Genomic DNA, 13,983 nt, shown 5'->3' on the forward strand with positions numbered 1-13,983 from the left:
AAAGGCAAGTGAAGACGCCGGCGAAGGGTAGAGGAGAGGCGGTGTTCGGTCTGCGAGCGGATGGACCTCGGCACGCGGAGAACGGGAATGGGTAACGCCGACTGCGCCGGTGCCTTAGGTAAGAAGAGAGTCGGCCAGGACAATCGAGTCGTTGAGTCGCACAGGAGCATCGGGAGCTTGATAATCCGCAGGGTCCAATGAGAACGGCGCGAGCCCTTAACCAGAGCCAGCCCCGGTTGCGGACAGAGTCGCGTCATAAGTTTCAAGATACCTATCCAATACATGGACACGTGGTATTGGTAGCTGTCGATATAGGCGGCGTGCCTGCGCGAGGGCGGCGTGGCGGGGTACTCGCGGTCTGCGTACTGTCGAGGTACTCAGTGGGCCAGGTGTACAAAGCTACGCGGCCTAGTACTGGCAACTCTAATAGGTGGCATTTCCAATTCAACCTGTGCTTTGCATTCTGTCTCCTTGCCGACCTCCAGCAGCCCACCATCTTCTATCACCAAACTCCTTGCCACTACCAACCTGCCATCGTCGACCTGATCGCAATCCTTCCCGTGGTGGAAATGATGGGCACCTAAGCCGTTCCCCCCAGCCACGGCCTCGTATCCATACCTTGCACTTCTTCCATCATCGCCGCCGTCGCCGCCGTCGCCGCCATGCGACTCTTTTGGTACGCCGGGGTAAGCTTCCTTTCCCTTATCGTCCTCTACCACCCGTGACGAACTTCGAAGCTGATGCCATCTCCTGTCGCCCAGACATCAACCGCCCTGGCGGTCGGCGTCGTCGCCTATGCCTTCAACCAGCGCGCCAACTTCTACTCTGCCATGGTTTACCTATCGCAAAACAACCTTAGCCTCATGGTGCGCTCCGCTGCCCCCCCTCCGCCCCTCTACCAGATCGCTGACCCCCGCCGCCCCCGGCGTAGATCCTCGTGAACCTGGTCCTCCTGATTTATGGCTCCTTTGTCTGGGGCCTTCAACGATTGTGTTATGGCCCCCTCCGCCCCGTCGAAATCGAACAGCTGTACGAGAAAGCCTGGTTCGCCGTAACCGAGACCTGCCTCGCCATGACCATCTTCCGCGAAGAGGTTGGCGCCTGGTTTCTCGTCATGTTCACAGCTCTAGTCACCGGAAAGGTCTGGGAGTGGATTGGCGAAGGACGCGTCGAGGTACTCGAGCAGCAGCCCCCCGCTAACCCGCGCCTCTTCCACACGAGACTCAGCATATCCCTCCTGCTCAGCGTCGTATACGATACTTGGCTGTTCACCTACACGGTCAATGCCGTCATCCAGCAAGCTCGACCCAACATGATGGTTATGTTCTTGTTCGAATTCGCTGTCTTGGCTACCTGCTCGTTCCGCACCGGCTTCCGATACGCCTTGTCGCTGGTTGAAGCCGACATCGTCAGAAAGCAGACCCGCCAGCGACTAGAGAACCGACGTAAGCAAGTCCGAGAACAGCGTGCCGATATCATGAGGCGCCGGGAATCTGGGGATGCCGCGGAGGCAGCCGCCGCAGAGCAGGAGGAGCTGCCCAGCGAGGAGGATATTGATGTGACCGATATCGAAGTGCCCGGCTGGGAATCTAAGGGGCAATGGGTCCTAAGCCTCGACCTACTAACTGGTGAGTGTTCCCCCCTCTCCTAAAATGGACGAAAAAGGTGGCGACCTCTTTCTGACATGTTCCTAGACTTCGTCAAGCTTGGGATCTATTCGGCGTTTTTCGCCATCTTAATGATGTTCTATGGTCTACCTATCCACATCATGCGCGATCTGTTCATGACAGCTCGATCCTTTGTCAAACGTCTCAGTGCCCTGATGCGATATCGTAAAGCGCTGCAGGACATGAATAAGTACCCGGATGCCACGCACGAGGAGCTAGCGCGTGAGGACACATGCATCATCTGCCGAGAAGAGATGAGGCCCTGGGACCCATCTGTAGGTGCGGTAGAGCGGTCTCGTCCGAAGAAGCTTCCCTGCGGCCACATCTTGCACTTTGGGTGTCTCAAGAGTTGGTTAGAGAGACAGCAGGTATGCCCAACCTGCCGTCGCCCAGTTGCAATCGAGGGTGGCGCCCCCAATGGCGCCCCAGGTGCGAATTTTGGCGGCCAGCCTCAGGCTCCGGGTCAACCAGCACCAGGCAATAGAGCAGCCAATGGTGGTCAGCCCGCCCCGGCCCGTGGTGCTGGCAATATGCGGGTATTTCAGTTTGGTCCAATTCGGCTGGGGTTTGCACAGGGCAACGCCGAAAACATTCATGAGATGGCACAACGACTCCGTCTCCCCCTGGGTGGCGTCGACGCCCCCGCACCGGCGCCCCCGGCACCGGTTCCGGCCCCCCAGGCGGCCGCTGTCCGTCCTAACGATAGACTTCTCCACCTGCTCCAGATACAAACACAGCTATATGACATATCGGAGCAGATTCAAGGAGAGTTAAGGACCGTACAGGCGAGCCAGGCCGAATTGCAGGTTCTCCATCATTTGCTGCTAGAGTTCGACCGCGTTCGCGGCCCGCCTCTGGAGCCTGAAACTGCGCCGGCGGCCCAAAACGGACAGCCAGGCGTCAACGTCCAGTTTACTTCTTACCAACCTATCGTGCCACACCAACCCCTTCCCCATTTTCAACCGATGACACAGACACCTCCCTTTCTACCCTTCCCCTCTACTTTGACACCGACCGTGACCAGACACGGCGGTGTACCCTATTCTGCTGCCATCCCTGCCGGCAGTCCAGAACTTCCCGAAGGAGTTGTCATCCCTCCTGGCTGGTCATTGCTGCCTCTGCAGCGCCTCGATGGCCAGCCATCACAGCCTACGGGTACCCACCAACCCGCCCAACAGGTTGATACCAATGGCCAACAGCCACAGGCCGCCGAAGCGGCCAACACGAGTGCCGTCACCACCAGCGCTGCCTCGGTTTCACGACCGTCGAATTCTAGGGCTGGAGAGGCCGACCTCCGACGTCGCGAGGCGTCCCGTGGCGGACTTGTAGAGAGTTCTACTCCGACTGCTTCACATCAACAGAGAGAGCCTCCGGTCGTTGCGGCCCCTACGCCGGTTATGCCCAATTGGGGCAGTGCTGCACGGCTTTTTGCCGGTAGTAGCGCCGACAGCTCTGCCTCTACGGCTGAGACGGGGACAAGAGCCGAGGAGGCCACGACTTCTGAGGAAACCCATAGTCAGAGCTCGGACGACGAGCATGAGGCACCAAGCAGCGACGCGAAAGGGAAGGCGAAGGCAGTGACGGTCGAGGACGCGGAGGATGAATAGATTCGTTTATGCTGTCTTTCCGAGTCATGTTTCTGAGCCCGTTCGCGCGGGAAAACTGCATCAGGGCAAGGCGTTGGTGGGGTTCCGGAGATTCATGTCTAGAAAAACACTGAACTGTCGAGTTATACCTAATCATCAGGGAATCTCCCACCTCAGCACTTGACCTCAGGGGAGGATATGTCTAGGCACCCACGGCTCTGATTCGACTTTGCACCATCAGAGGGCGGTGCCGATGGAAAATGATGTATCTACACGAAGTCAGTGGGTAACAAAGTGGCCATCGTCCTGGCAGGGTGAGATCGATGAGATCTTTTTTTTTTCGCAGACGTATGTGCCCTGACGCTCGCGGCCTCCCACGGCCTCTCTTCCAAGGTAGAAAATGGATATCCTTGTACTCATATTGATTAGGGTGGTATTCTAAGGCTCAGTAGAACGAGTAATTGCCATCGCGCTATCACGTCCTGAGATACTCATTTCGAGAACGGATGTTTATAAATATGCTCATTAATCAAGTCTTGGCCTCGGGAAGTAGTCTATCATGCTATGAACATTTCCCGCCGCCATTGCCACTGTTGAAGAGACTGCCCTACCATGTCGTCCGCCAAAACTAAAGGAGTGCAGGTAAGGAGGCGAGCATAGGTGCCACCGAGTCTCGCCATAGAAATCACATGCCTACGCGTTACACGAAGAAATTAGTATGGAGTTGTCGCTAATTATAGAGCGCGAGTTTCCCAGCTGCGAGGCTCCGACTATCTTCGTCACACTAGAGGCGAGGCCACACGGTACACAGCACACGCCTCTCTGTCTCTGCCTCTGTGCCGCAGGACTGGGAGTACTAGGTGCGGTGGGCCAGCCACGCCACGTCGTTGTGGGTTAGAAAGTTATCACGACCTGGGCGTAGCTCCCGGTCGTCTGGAGGTGGTGGGGAAGAAGAGGAGCTGAGGATAGGACCCCTCGCGGCGTCCCCGTCGATTATCGTGATCCTGCTGAGCGTGAAATCGGACGTCTAGCCCCTTTTGCGCCCGCCTAGACACACCCCTGCCCGGGCCCAGGAGAGTCGGGCCCGGGTCTCGGCTTACGAGGCGCCCTTGGAGTTGCGGTGTCTGCACCGACCTATGTCAGCTAGCGAGGATACTTCGCGTCAAGCCCTCTCCTCCTATCGTCGATATCCTCAACCCACTCCCCTCTTCCCTCCCCTTTCCCTTTCTAGGTGTGGAGGCGCCGGAGAGAGAGAGAGGGAAGGGAGGGGGGGTAGAGGCGGTTACCTGGCAGTGTGACTAAGGGCTCTTATTAACGGGAAATAAATAACGGGGCTCGTAGTTAGTAAACTGACGCTTGGTCGAATCCTGCGTGTCCTGGCTTGGGACCCCGTCCCCTCGGGCACGGCTACCCAGCAACGTGGTCGAGTGCTATATATGGTTTTGCCACCTGTTGGAAGTAAGCGGAACGAGGCTATCCTCTGACCGATGCGTATCCTGTTGCTGATGCTAATATGGGATTCGGAACGTACTAGCCCTTCCGTAGACGAGGGAAAGCATGTAGTTTCGAGAGGCGACATCCACCTACTCTCTAGGTAAAACTAGAACCTCATTAAATGGAGGGCGTCAGAAGACTAGGGCCTCTGGTGCTGCGAGGCGCACGTCTTACTGACCGTCGCCGATGGGCGCGGGTAAGGTAACGCAGACACTTCCTCGCTATAGGGCGAGGATGGGTGTGCTCGGTCTAGACACCTAGATCCGGCCTCTCCAAGATCAGCCAGGGCGTGTCGAAAACAGCACGTTCGGTAGGCATACCAAGACGGAAATCCGAGAAGGCGGTAAACTAGGTAGAGAGAGAATGGGGGTCGACTCCTTATGAGCTATAGAGTAGTGCTTAGAAGAGGCCGAGGGAATAACTCTCGTGTGTCGACTTCGTAGATATTAGCTCCTGTTCCGTGATTTCGGACCTATGTAGTCGGGCGTCAATACGAAAAGAGGGTAGGGTAGGGCGGTGATCCCAGTCGTGATTCCGTGGCAAAACTCGACAAATAAAGTAGAGTAAGCCCACGTTCTCCCAGCCGGAGGAGAGGATGGTCTGGTCAGATTATATCTACGAGGCTAGCTAGCCGTCTAACTCCATAGAAATACATTTATGACTAGTCGGAGAGCGGAGACGAGTAGGGGAAGAACTCCAAGGTGGTGTACGCAGTTCTGTCGCCGCTCGCGGACAGCATCGTGTTACGGGCACTGTCCGGCAATAGTAACCTATCTCTCTCTCGCTCTCGCTCTCGCTCTCGCTCTCTCTCTCTCTCTCTCTCTCTCTCTCTCTCTCTCGCTCTCGCTCTCGCTCTCGCTCTCTCTCTCTCTCTCTCTCTCTCTCTCTCGCCACTAGCATACATCCCGCGTTCCCAAAAGAGGACGTATGGACGCCGCGTATGTATGTAGAGCATGGGCAGCAAGCGCTCACATCTTTATCCGCCGCCGCAGCCCTCACGAAAATCTCACGTAAGGTAGACCACCCACTCGTGCCCCCCTGCCCACCTTTGCCTTGGCCAACGCACGCATACACGCACCCAACGCGCGACCCAGCAGCTTGGAATCAATCGGCTCCACGGCACTCCGATGCGATGTCTAGCCAGCCATCCCACGTGCGTAAGCCGGCGGGCGCTCCTGCTTATGAGGGAGACTAGGGGGAGTGGAGGGGCCAGACGGCGACAGATGAGCGGTCAGGGAGGAGGGGCAGGAAGAGGAACAGGGGATGTATGTGCTCAGCAGCGCCGTCTATCTCGGCCGGTGGCCGTAGGCAGGCCTGCTTGCTTTGGCGCTGCTGCTGCTTACCTACGCCTTCGATCCCAGAAGCGACTAGAACGGAGGCGAGTTCTCTCGCCTCGGGAAGAGAGAGAAACATCCGTGTGATCTGCTCAGCCCATCCCGTCGGCCGTCGGCGAGCCTGCGGACAAGGACGAGAGACGGGACGACGCCAACGGGGCCAACTCGCAGTGTCCACGTCCCACGTGCTGACGTCGTCTCGTCCCGAAGCCCGCCCTGACCCCCACCGCCCTCCTCCCAGTCCAGGCCGCCGGCGCGAATCCCTGGGTATAGACACATCTATGTGCGTACATCCACGAATCCCCATACCTCCGCATATGCGCATACGCAACCCGCGGCCGCGCAGCGTGACGTCGTGCGACGTCGCCTTTCTCACCCCCCTCCCTGCGTCTGCGCCGGGGAGATAAGCGAGCAGTAGGCAGGTATGCGTATGCCGGGCATAGGGCTGAAAGGAGCACCCACCCACAAATCCTCGCCCTCCCCGAACGACTGAGGATCCCTGAGGGCAACAGGTGAGGAAGATATCGGGTTGGATCCGGGTGCGATCGGAAATGGCGAGGAACTGCCCTTTCTCGCTTAGTATATGTCTTTACAGAGGGAGCGAGATGGTAGAGGTGAAATGAGGCTAGATTCATCGCCTTGGCTCACTCGCGTCGGCAACCTATCGATGTAAGTCTGCCTCGTACTAGAACGGCCATGTTTGCAGCACGGATACATACGCGGAGTCGTCTGTGTCGACACCACACTTAGAACTACTGAACGGGCCTGAAGTTCAAGTGATAACATAGAAACCTCGCAATCCCAGGTATTGGGCATATTAAGAGCAGTTCGCAGAAAAAGATCAAGAGTCAAGCCACTGGGTTGACCGGAATGTAGATAGAGTAGACTTTGATATAGATACTGTCCGAGCCGCTTTCCGAAATGCGTACGCCGAGGTAGTACATAGGCGCCTGGGCAATTCAGAAGAATTCCCTCCACTAGATGATATGCCCGATCCACCCTCCTTAATGTGGTCCTTGTTGATATTACCGAAGTGAGATAGAGAAATGCAACCCCCTGTGACGCCGTTTATATGCATGGATGCCGGGCCGCCCTCCTGGGACAATGCAGACGTAGGAAATATGCTATTACTACTCCTTGACCGGTAGCACGAACCGAACCCTCTTCCGTGGCTTTGCAGCCGGTATGTCTATTGGTTGCGTCTTCCTCTCCTCGCCCTCAGAAAGGTACTCGACGCTCAAACCCATCTCGCTCATTGTCTCCTTTTCCGGTTCCTCTTCGATAGAATATACATCGGGACTGGGTTCGCGCCATGAGTGGCGTCGTTGAAGCGATTGATACGGCGACCTCCCGCGAAACGAGCGTCGTGGTGGTGCGAAACGCCTAGGTGGCCGTTCTTGAGGCGATCCGACATGAAATGATGCAGGGGATAACAAGGATTCTGTCGTTTGGGATATTATGGTGGAAGTAGGCCGCGTTTGGTCGAAAAACCTCTCAAACTCGAATGGCAACGACGTATGGCCGTGAGGATGGAATCGGATATACTCCTCGTCGTCACTTTCGTCGTCCTCGTCGTCGTCATCCAGGATGGCGCAGTCTGCCAGCCTGTCTCTGGGCTTATATTTCCTAAGGCCATCAAGGGTGGATGGGGAGACGGTCCGGGTGATTTCCTGGGGCCGGTTGGAGTCTTCGATTCCCGCGTCAAACTCGAATTCGAATTCCAGGTCCTCGCCTTTGGGGGTTGGCGGCGTCAGGAAATACATCATAGGATTTTCGCTGGACCACGGCGCATCTGGCTCGTCCTCATCTATCGAATTACTGTCGTCTTCCAACGATGGGGGAAGGCGGCTGGGACTCGGCGGCCAGGACGACCCGGGCCGGTCACGCAGGGGCGCGTCAGTCGGTAGCGGAGGCATGATGGTAGTTGTAGTAGACAGTGGGAGTGGGGGGAGAAGTTGGGGATGAGGCCAAACAGTAAGGAACTAGGCGACGATGGCTGGATTCCGCGTCGAGGTCATCACTAGAGGTTTATACCAACGGTCTGAGCGAAGTGCAACTGAGGCAGCCTGCCTTCTTGTGTTAACCCTAACGAGGGGCTGCCGGGCTCAAGCCGGCTCAGGTAACAGTTATCTTGAGAAGAGGCGAAAAATGAGAAAATCGAAGCCGGCCCACCACCCTAGAAGAAGAGACTGCGGGATCGTTGCAACGGAGGGAGCAAAAAGGGAAGGGAACTAGAATAGGCGGCCAGGCTGCCGAATATATACCACAGCGATCAGGCAGGAAATATATTCCCGGCAGTTTTGCGAGTCACCGGTCAGCTTGGAGGGACTGCCTTGTGAGTCGGCAAGCTGGGGGAAATGGTGGTCATGCCCTAGGGAGCCCAGCTGGAAAAGGAACGCTGTAGAACGCCGACGGTGCTCGTGAACGACAGTGCATCTTCGCAATGAATCATCGAATTGGGGGGGAGGCACAGCCAGCAATAGGTCCTAAGCTGATTTCCCAAAACAGCATCACGCGTCCAAGAGGGTGTGAGAACTGATTTAAACCTAGGTTGGTGGGTGGGGGTCGACGGCCTTGACTGAGCGTAAGCCTGCTTTCCAAGACATCGGGGCCACCCATCCAGGTTGAGTCGGATAGCCATCTGACAATGGTATGCGCATATCGAGAGCCGAAATGTCCGGGTGCCCGTGGTTTGGGTCCATCGTTATTTTGTGATTGCGACGCCTTGAGGCTCGTGGGCCGCCTTGTGATTCGATGCCGCCGAGCTCGATCGAATTGAATCGCTGCTGGATGGACGAATACGTATGCATCGTACCTTGCAGGATGCTGGACTGCGGCACCACTGACGGCGACGCGAATTTGTCCAGCTTCCACGACCATCAAGCACGGCCCCGATAACTTTTTTCCCGCTTCGTCAGTTGTCGCATACAGAGCCGACTCCACGACATCGATGTACTGAGGCTTAGAGCCGTCGGCGTCAGCATCACCCTCATGGTTACTAATATACCTACAGTCCTGAGATACATAGAGGTTGGCGCTTGCAGGGGGGAAGCATTCACCTAGTTGGTCACTAAGAGGATGGTAGAATTCCACCTGACCGTGGTAGAGGCTGTGATTTGCTATCCGGCCGGAGTCGAAGCACACAATCTTCCTTTGATGAGGGATAGAGTACTAGAGGCGCCAGCGCGACGGATGTGGCTCGTTTCCTGGTTTGGAGTAGCACCAACACCCCAAACGAGAAAGTGGTGTTGTATTTGTCGTGCCCGGCAGCCGTGTCAGATGACGGAAAGTGAGCTATCAAAAGAAGAGGTCTTGATCCGTCGTAGCAACGCAGAGTCGCAAATCCGCAACGACGCCGGCATTTGACTGTACTTCGGCGTCATCCGAACGGTCATGAGCAATCGATTAGCGGTCACCTCCTACTACATCGCGAAGACCTGCTTCTCTCGGTATTGCCTCTTCCATGCTATCGTGACGAGGGTACGAGAGGAGAGAGAAGCGCCGAAAGACATGCTGGGGTTGGGTCTGGGCGGCAGTTGGGCGAAAATCCGATCCAAACTGTGCCAGAATCATACCTAGCATCCGGCTTTCTTGACATCAGAGTTAGCACGTATCCGTATCCAAGGAGACGACTGTTAATACGCCGGCAGTAGCGCAACAGTCCCGTCTCGATTAGGGCTGGCCTGGGCGTGCGTCTCCGTCAGCGCAAGTGGGCGACAAGGCGTGCGGCGCCAGACGTGGTCCGATGGAGGAGAGCCACGGCCGACAGGTATACATTAGGTCGGTAGTGTATCATATCGTCAGGCACGAAGACAGGGGGCGGAAAGGAAGCTAATCTGCCTGTCAGGATTCGTAGCAGGTTCGGTAGCAGACCTCATCGTCCCTCCACAGATCGGAAGTGAAGATCTAGGTAGACGAGGCTCAAGCTGCAGCGTCCCTGCATGTCATCTCTTGACGTGCATACCCATATGAGTGCTGGCAAATTGGATGGGGAGGAGGGGAGGTTGTACTAGCACCGCCGAAGGGCCGACGTGGTTGGGCTGGTGATCATGACCCCAGGATCAGATCTAGACGGAGTTGGGGGGGGAGGACAGAAGAGGTGAAAGGGATCAGGCGGTACGTAAGGTAGATATCTGAATTATCATCTAGAAACGTACCCGCTTAGAAAGCTTTGCGGTTACGCATATTAATATATCGAAGCGTATGAGTAGTGTATAGGTATAATATTTTATACCTGTGCCTATACAGACATTTATGTAACATTGTAAGGTAGAGAGGTGGGTACGTGTGTATATACTAACATTTCCTCAAGTACATAATATTATGTCAGGTACCTAGTCTAGGTAGCTTAGGTGGTACACCAGCGGGTACCTGTACCTACTGTAGGTACCTACCTCTTAGGAACCTGTATACGGGCATCCATACCTGTACTAATCACGTGCAAGGCCCTTCAAATCGAAAGAGTTTAGGCCCTCACGTGGAACAACCTCGTGCGTACTCGTATACCAGGGACGCGTTTAAAAGACTGTGCTTCCATTTTAGAAGGTCGCCCTTCGTCTTCCTCCCTCCCCCTACAACCTACCTCTTAACCTTCCTCTTGCCGGACGACGACTTCGTGCCCAGGACCTGCCTAGTAGGCATAATCGCTGGCTCGGGTCAAAAGGCATTGGAGGCGTAGGCTTAGGACGGACCATCTTCTACTCAACCCCTCCTCCGCAGACAGGAATGGACATTTGTTCACATTCATAGGATACACATGCAGCGGGACCGCCCTCCAGTCAACCACGGGCTCTCTTCCAGAGATGGCGGCATATTGCAAGCGTTATTATTTCCTGTCTCCCACGACGTATGGCGTCCCGTCTCAAGGGGTTCCTCCCCACACAACCCTAGCCAAAACGCACTGAGCTTTGCAACCCAAACTGGATTTCGAATACTTTCCGATTGTCCCGACACTCGTATGCAGTTGCAAGACAGCATGGGCCCTCGATGTTGGGATATCGCCGGCCGTGTTTCCAGCTGTGGTTGGGCACCTATCTCTTTTTTAGGAGGAGTAAGGTCACCCTGCGGCATCTCGGTAAACTGTGCCCAACCTTCGCGGCCTTGTGATGCCATTACGAAATCCCCCCCTTCTTTTTGCAATGCCTGAGCAACACGTCGAGGACAGCTGTCATGATTACGCGGCCTTCCTGCGTCCGGCCCAAGCAGTCGTATGCCGGTTACGCCGTTTCACTGCTTTGGGATGGGTACCGCTTTCTGCGTGTGGAGCCGGCTCTCTCCAACATGAGAAGGGTGAGTTATCCCTCGATCCCTTGTACTGGGAGACAGGAGCTGGACGATATGCCGACAAAATAATCTTCAAGCAAACCTTTATTTTTTTATAGAGTTGACATAGTACCGCAAACTGGCCGGTTGGTATTGGAGTCGTTGCCTACAAAGAAGCAAATTTGTCTCCAGTTGTGTCGTATAACCCCCGAAGCCATAAAGACGTGGGGATCCTAGAGAGGGTGCCGGCAATCGCCAATGGACGCCTGGTTGGGATTATACTTCGGCACACACCCATTTTTCCAATGCCTTATCTCTTGGATGAATATGGTAAGGGAGGCGTCGTTGGGATGATAAACTTAGGAATGGCTATATCAATTGACGTCTTGAACCTTGCGTCCGAGAGTCGACGCCGGGAGCCGAAGAGCGTCGCTCCAAATATCGGAGCTAGGATGAATTGCCATCCTATTTCGGAATGATTAGGTCTGTCAGCATATTGGCGAAATTCTTTTCATCCCCCCTCAACCGGGCAATTATTGCTGGTATAACGATCTTGACGGTTGTTAGCAGTCTATCCATCTTGACTGACTCCATTTGGGTGTATGAAGTAATCATTCCGCTTAGTCTCTTATCCGACTCTTAGGATTGAACGTTAGCGCCCAAGCATTCGTTGGTACGAAGCCTTAGGAATATGTGCCTTAGATTGGGCTTGTTGGGGTGGCTTGAGCCGACGTCTCCGAGGTATCACTGTGTTCCTAGCCTCTGCTTGTTGGCAACTTACACGAAAGCATCAGCCCCCCAAAGCCACTTCGGGCGCGTTAAGCAGGCCCGCTCATCCCACACCTATGGTTCTAGGGACTTATGATCTCCCGCCCTAGAATGGGACCAAATTGTGGAAGAGCTGGTGTCGATGTGTCGTTGGTGTGTGTTGAGAAAAGAACCCCCTTTAGCGGATCTGGGGACGATGCCGGCACGACGCGAAGCCCGAGTCCCAACGGGAAAATTCACAGCGCATGTAGCTTATCCTCGACGACAGAGAGTGATCTCACCGACACAAGTGCTAGAATCGGTGGTTCGGTGTTGAGGCATCACAGAGAGTTGTACAGCATTGGTGACATGTGTCCGTCTCCCTAAGGTTCTAGGACATGAATGTTTTTCTTGTCGGTCGCCTCGAACATGGAGAACATTGCTTAGTATACTAGGGGATATATTAATGGTCGGGTAGGGGGTGGCTATCTCCCGTGGCGTCGGTCTGCCCGAATTGTTTGGCACAGCATTTTGTGCCCTTGGATCGAATAAGTTGACCGCTGTTTCGACGGCATCCTGCTTCTTGGATGTCGGTAGAGCGCCTGTATCTCTCCAGTTTCAACCATCCAATTGCCGAGGGAATCCCCACCAAGTTGACGAGTTAAACACCGTCATAAAGGGGGGAGGAGTTTCTGCGCCTGCAGAGAGAAGCCAGCGATGCTCGACCCAGCCAACCAATATCATACCAGACTCTCACCGAAATATTGTTCGGCTGCCGGCCGGCTGACAGTACTGTGGTAACAGACCACAGGCGTGTGTGTATCATCCAGTACATTTCTGTGGCAAATGTCAGCCTCATGAGATGTCCGGGTGTTGTGCCACTCTCGCTACTTACACATGCGACCCGGTGGTCATGTATGACCCATCCGTGGGGACGTGCCGACATAAAAGCTACGGAACGGTACGTGGTTAGCTTGATGCTGGGGAGTACGATCTGTAGAGGGATCACGCGTCTGCCCGTATATATGGTTGAGGTTGTTGTCGTGTTACATCTGGACTCTTGCATCTGCATCATGGCTTTGTTGCTGTGTGGCTACCCCATATCTGAGTGGTGTGAGTCTCCGTGTCCATACCAGACCGAGACAGCTACGCTTACTATGAGGCATGAAAGAAGCTAGCTAGCTCACCGGAGGCTATACAATACCTTCATAAGACTACGCAATGCTACAGCCGATCTCCACGGCATGGCGCGGAGGGGACTTTGCTAACTCCCCTGCACCACCTAGCCTCGAATGCGTCCATGGGCTCCCTTGGGAGCGCGATAGTCGATCACAAATTCTTAGATAAGACTTTGTGTCGCGGGACTCACCTCCTTGGTCTGCAGATGCTCTCGCTGGCCTGCCCAGGGAGACCGGGTCATCGCCGCCCCCCTTTCGAATTTACGTGCATAATAGGTAGGTACTGTATCCCCAAGGAATACAGCATAAGAATATGTATACAGGCGATTCGCGCACGCATCGTGGTACAGGCATCTAGGCGGATAGGGTTTGGCCTGTGGTATTCTGGGTGGATGACTTGCATCGCGAACGCGACACCAGACCGGGGAGATTCTTGAAGGCCCAGAATAGTCCTGGGCTCTACCTGCCAATCAGCCCAGACGCATCGGACAATCACCAGAAGTTTTCGCCCCCTTTCCCGTCTTGATTCGAAAAGGATCGTCGTTTTATATTGCTTATCGAACAACCTTCGCTCTATGAGCACCCGAAGGGCCGTATCGTTCCAGGATCGTCGTCGGCTTTCGCAGGAGCTACTACGTAGTAAGGTGGCGGTTGATGTTCGTGATCGCGTCACACGCTAGTACCAGGACTTTGAGCATGAGAGGCGGTGGGGAGC

The 13,983-nt window shown here is 55.2% G+C and overlaps 2 protein-coding genes across 2 annotated transcripts; one reads left to right on the forward strand and one right to left on the reverse strand.

Annotated features, from left to right (window-relative positions):
- The first annotated feature begins 461 nt into the window (after positions 1-461).
- GGS23DRAFT_547012 (uncharacterized protein) lies at positions 462-3,849 on the forward strand. Its single transcript, XM_051515065.1, has 5 exons — positions 462-686; positions 762-866; positions 932-1,628; positions 1,695-3,601; positions 3,683-3,849. The coding sequence occupies exons 1-4, from the start codon at positions 663-665 to the stop codon at positions 3,272-3,274; spliced, it is 2,406 nt and encodes an 801-aa protein (XP_051375855.1). The 5' UTR covers positions 462-662; the 3' UTR covers positions 3,275-3,601; positions 3,683-3,849.
- A 3,143-nt stretch (positions 3,850-6,992) lies between these two features.
- Positions 6,993-8,263, reverse strand: GGS23DRAFT_163106 (uncharacterized protein). Its single transcript, XM_051511466.1, has one exon. The coding sequence runs from the start codon at positions 7,995-7,997 to the stop codon at positions 7,212-7,214; it is 786 nt and encodes a 261-aa protein (XP_051375856.1). The 5' UTR covers positions 7,998-8,263; the 3' UTR covers positions 6,993-7,211.
- Positions 8,264-13,983: the final 5,720 nt, after the last annotated feature.

The sequence above is a fragment of the Durotheca rogersii genome, assembly GCF_024521655.1.
Source record: "Durotheca rogersii strain YMJ 92031201 chromosome Unknown GGS23scaffold_2, whole genome shotgun sequence".
Taxonomy (NCBI): domain Eukaryota; kingdom Fungi; phylum Ascomycota; class Sordariomycetes; order Xylariales; family Xylariaceae; genus Durotheca; species Durotheca rogersii.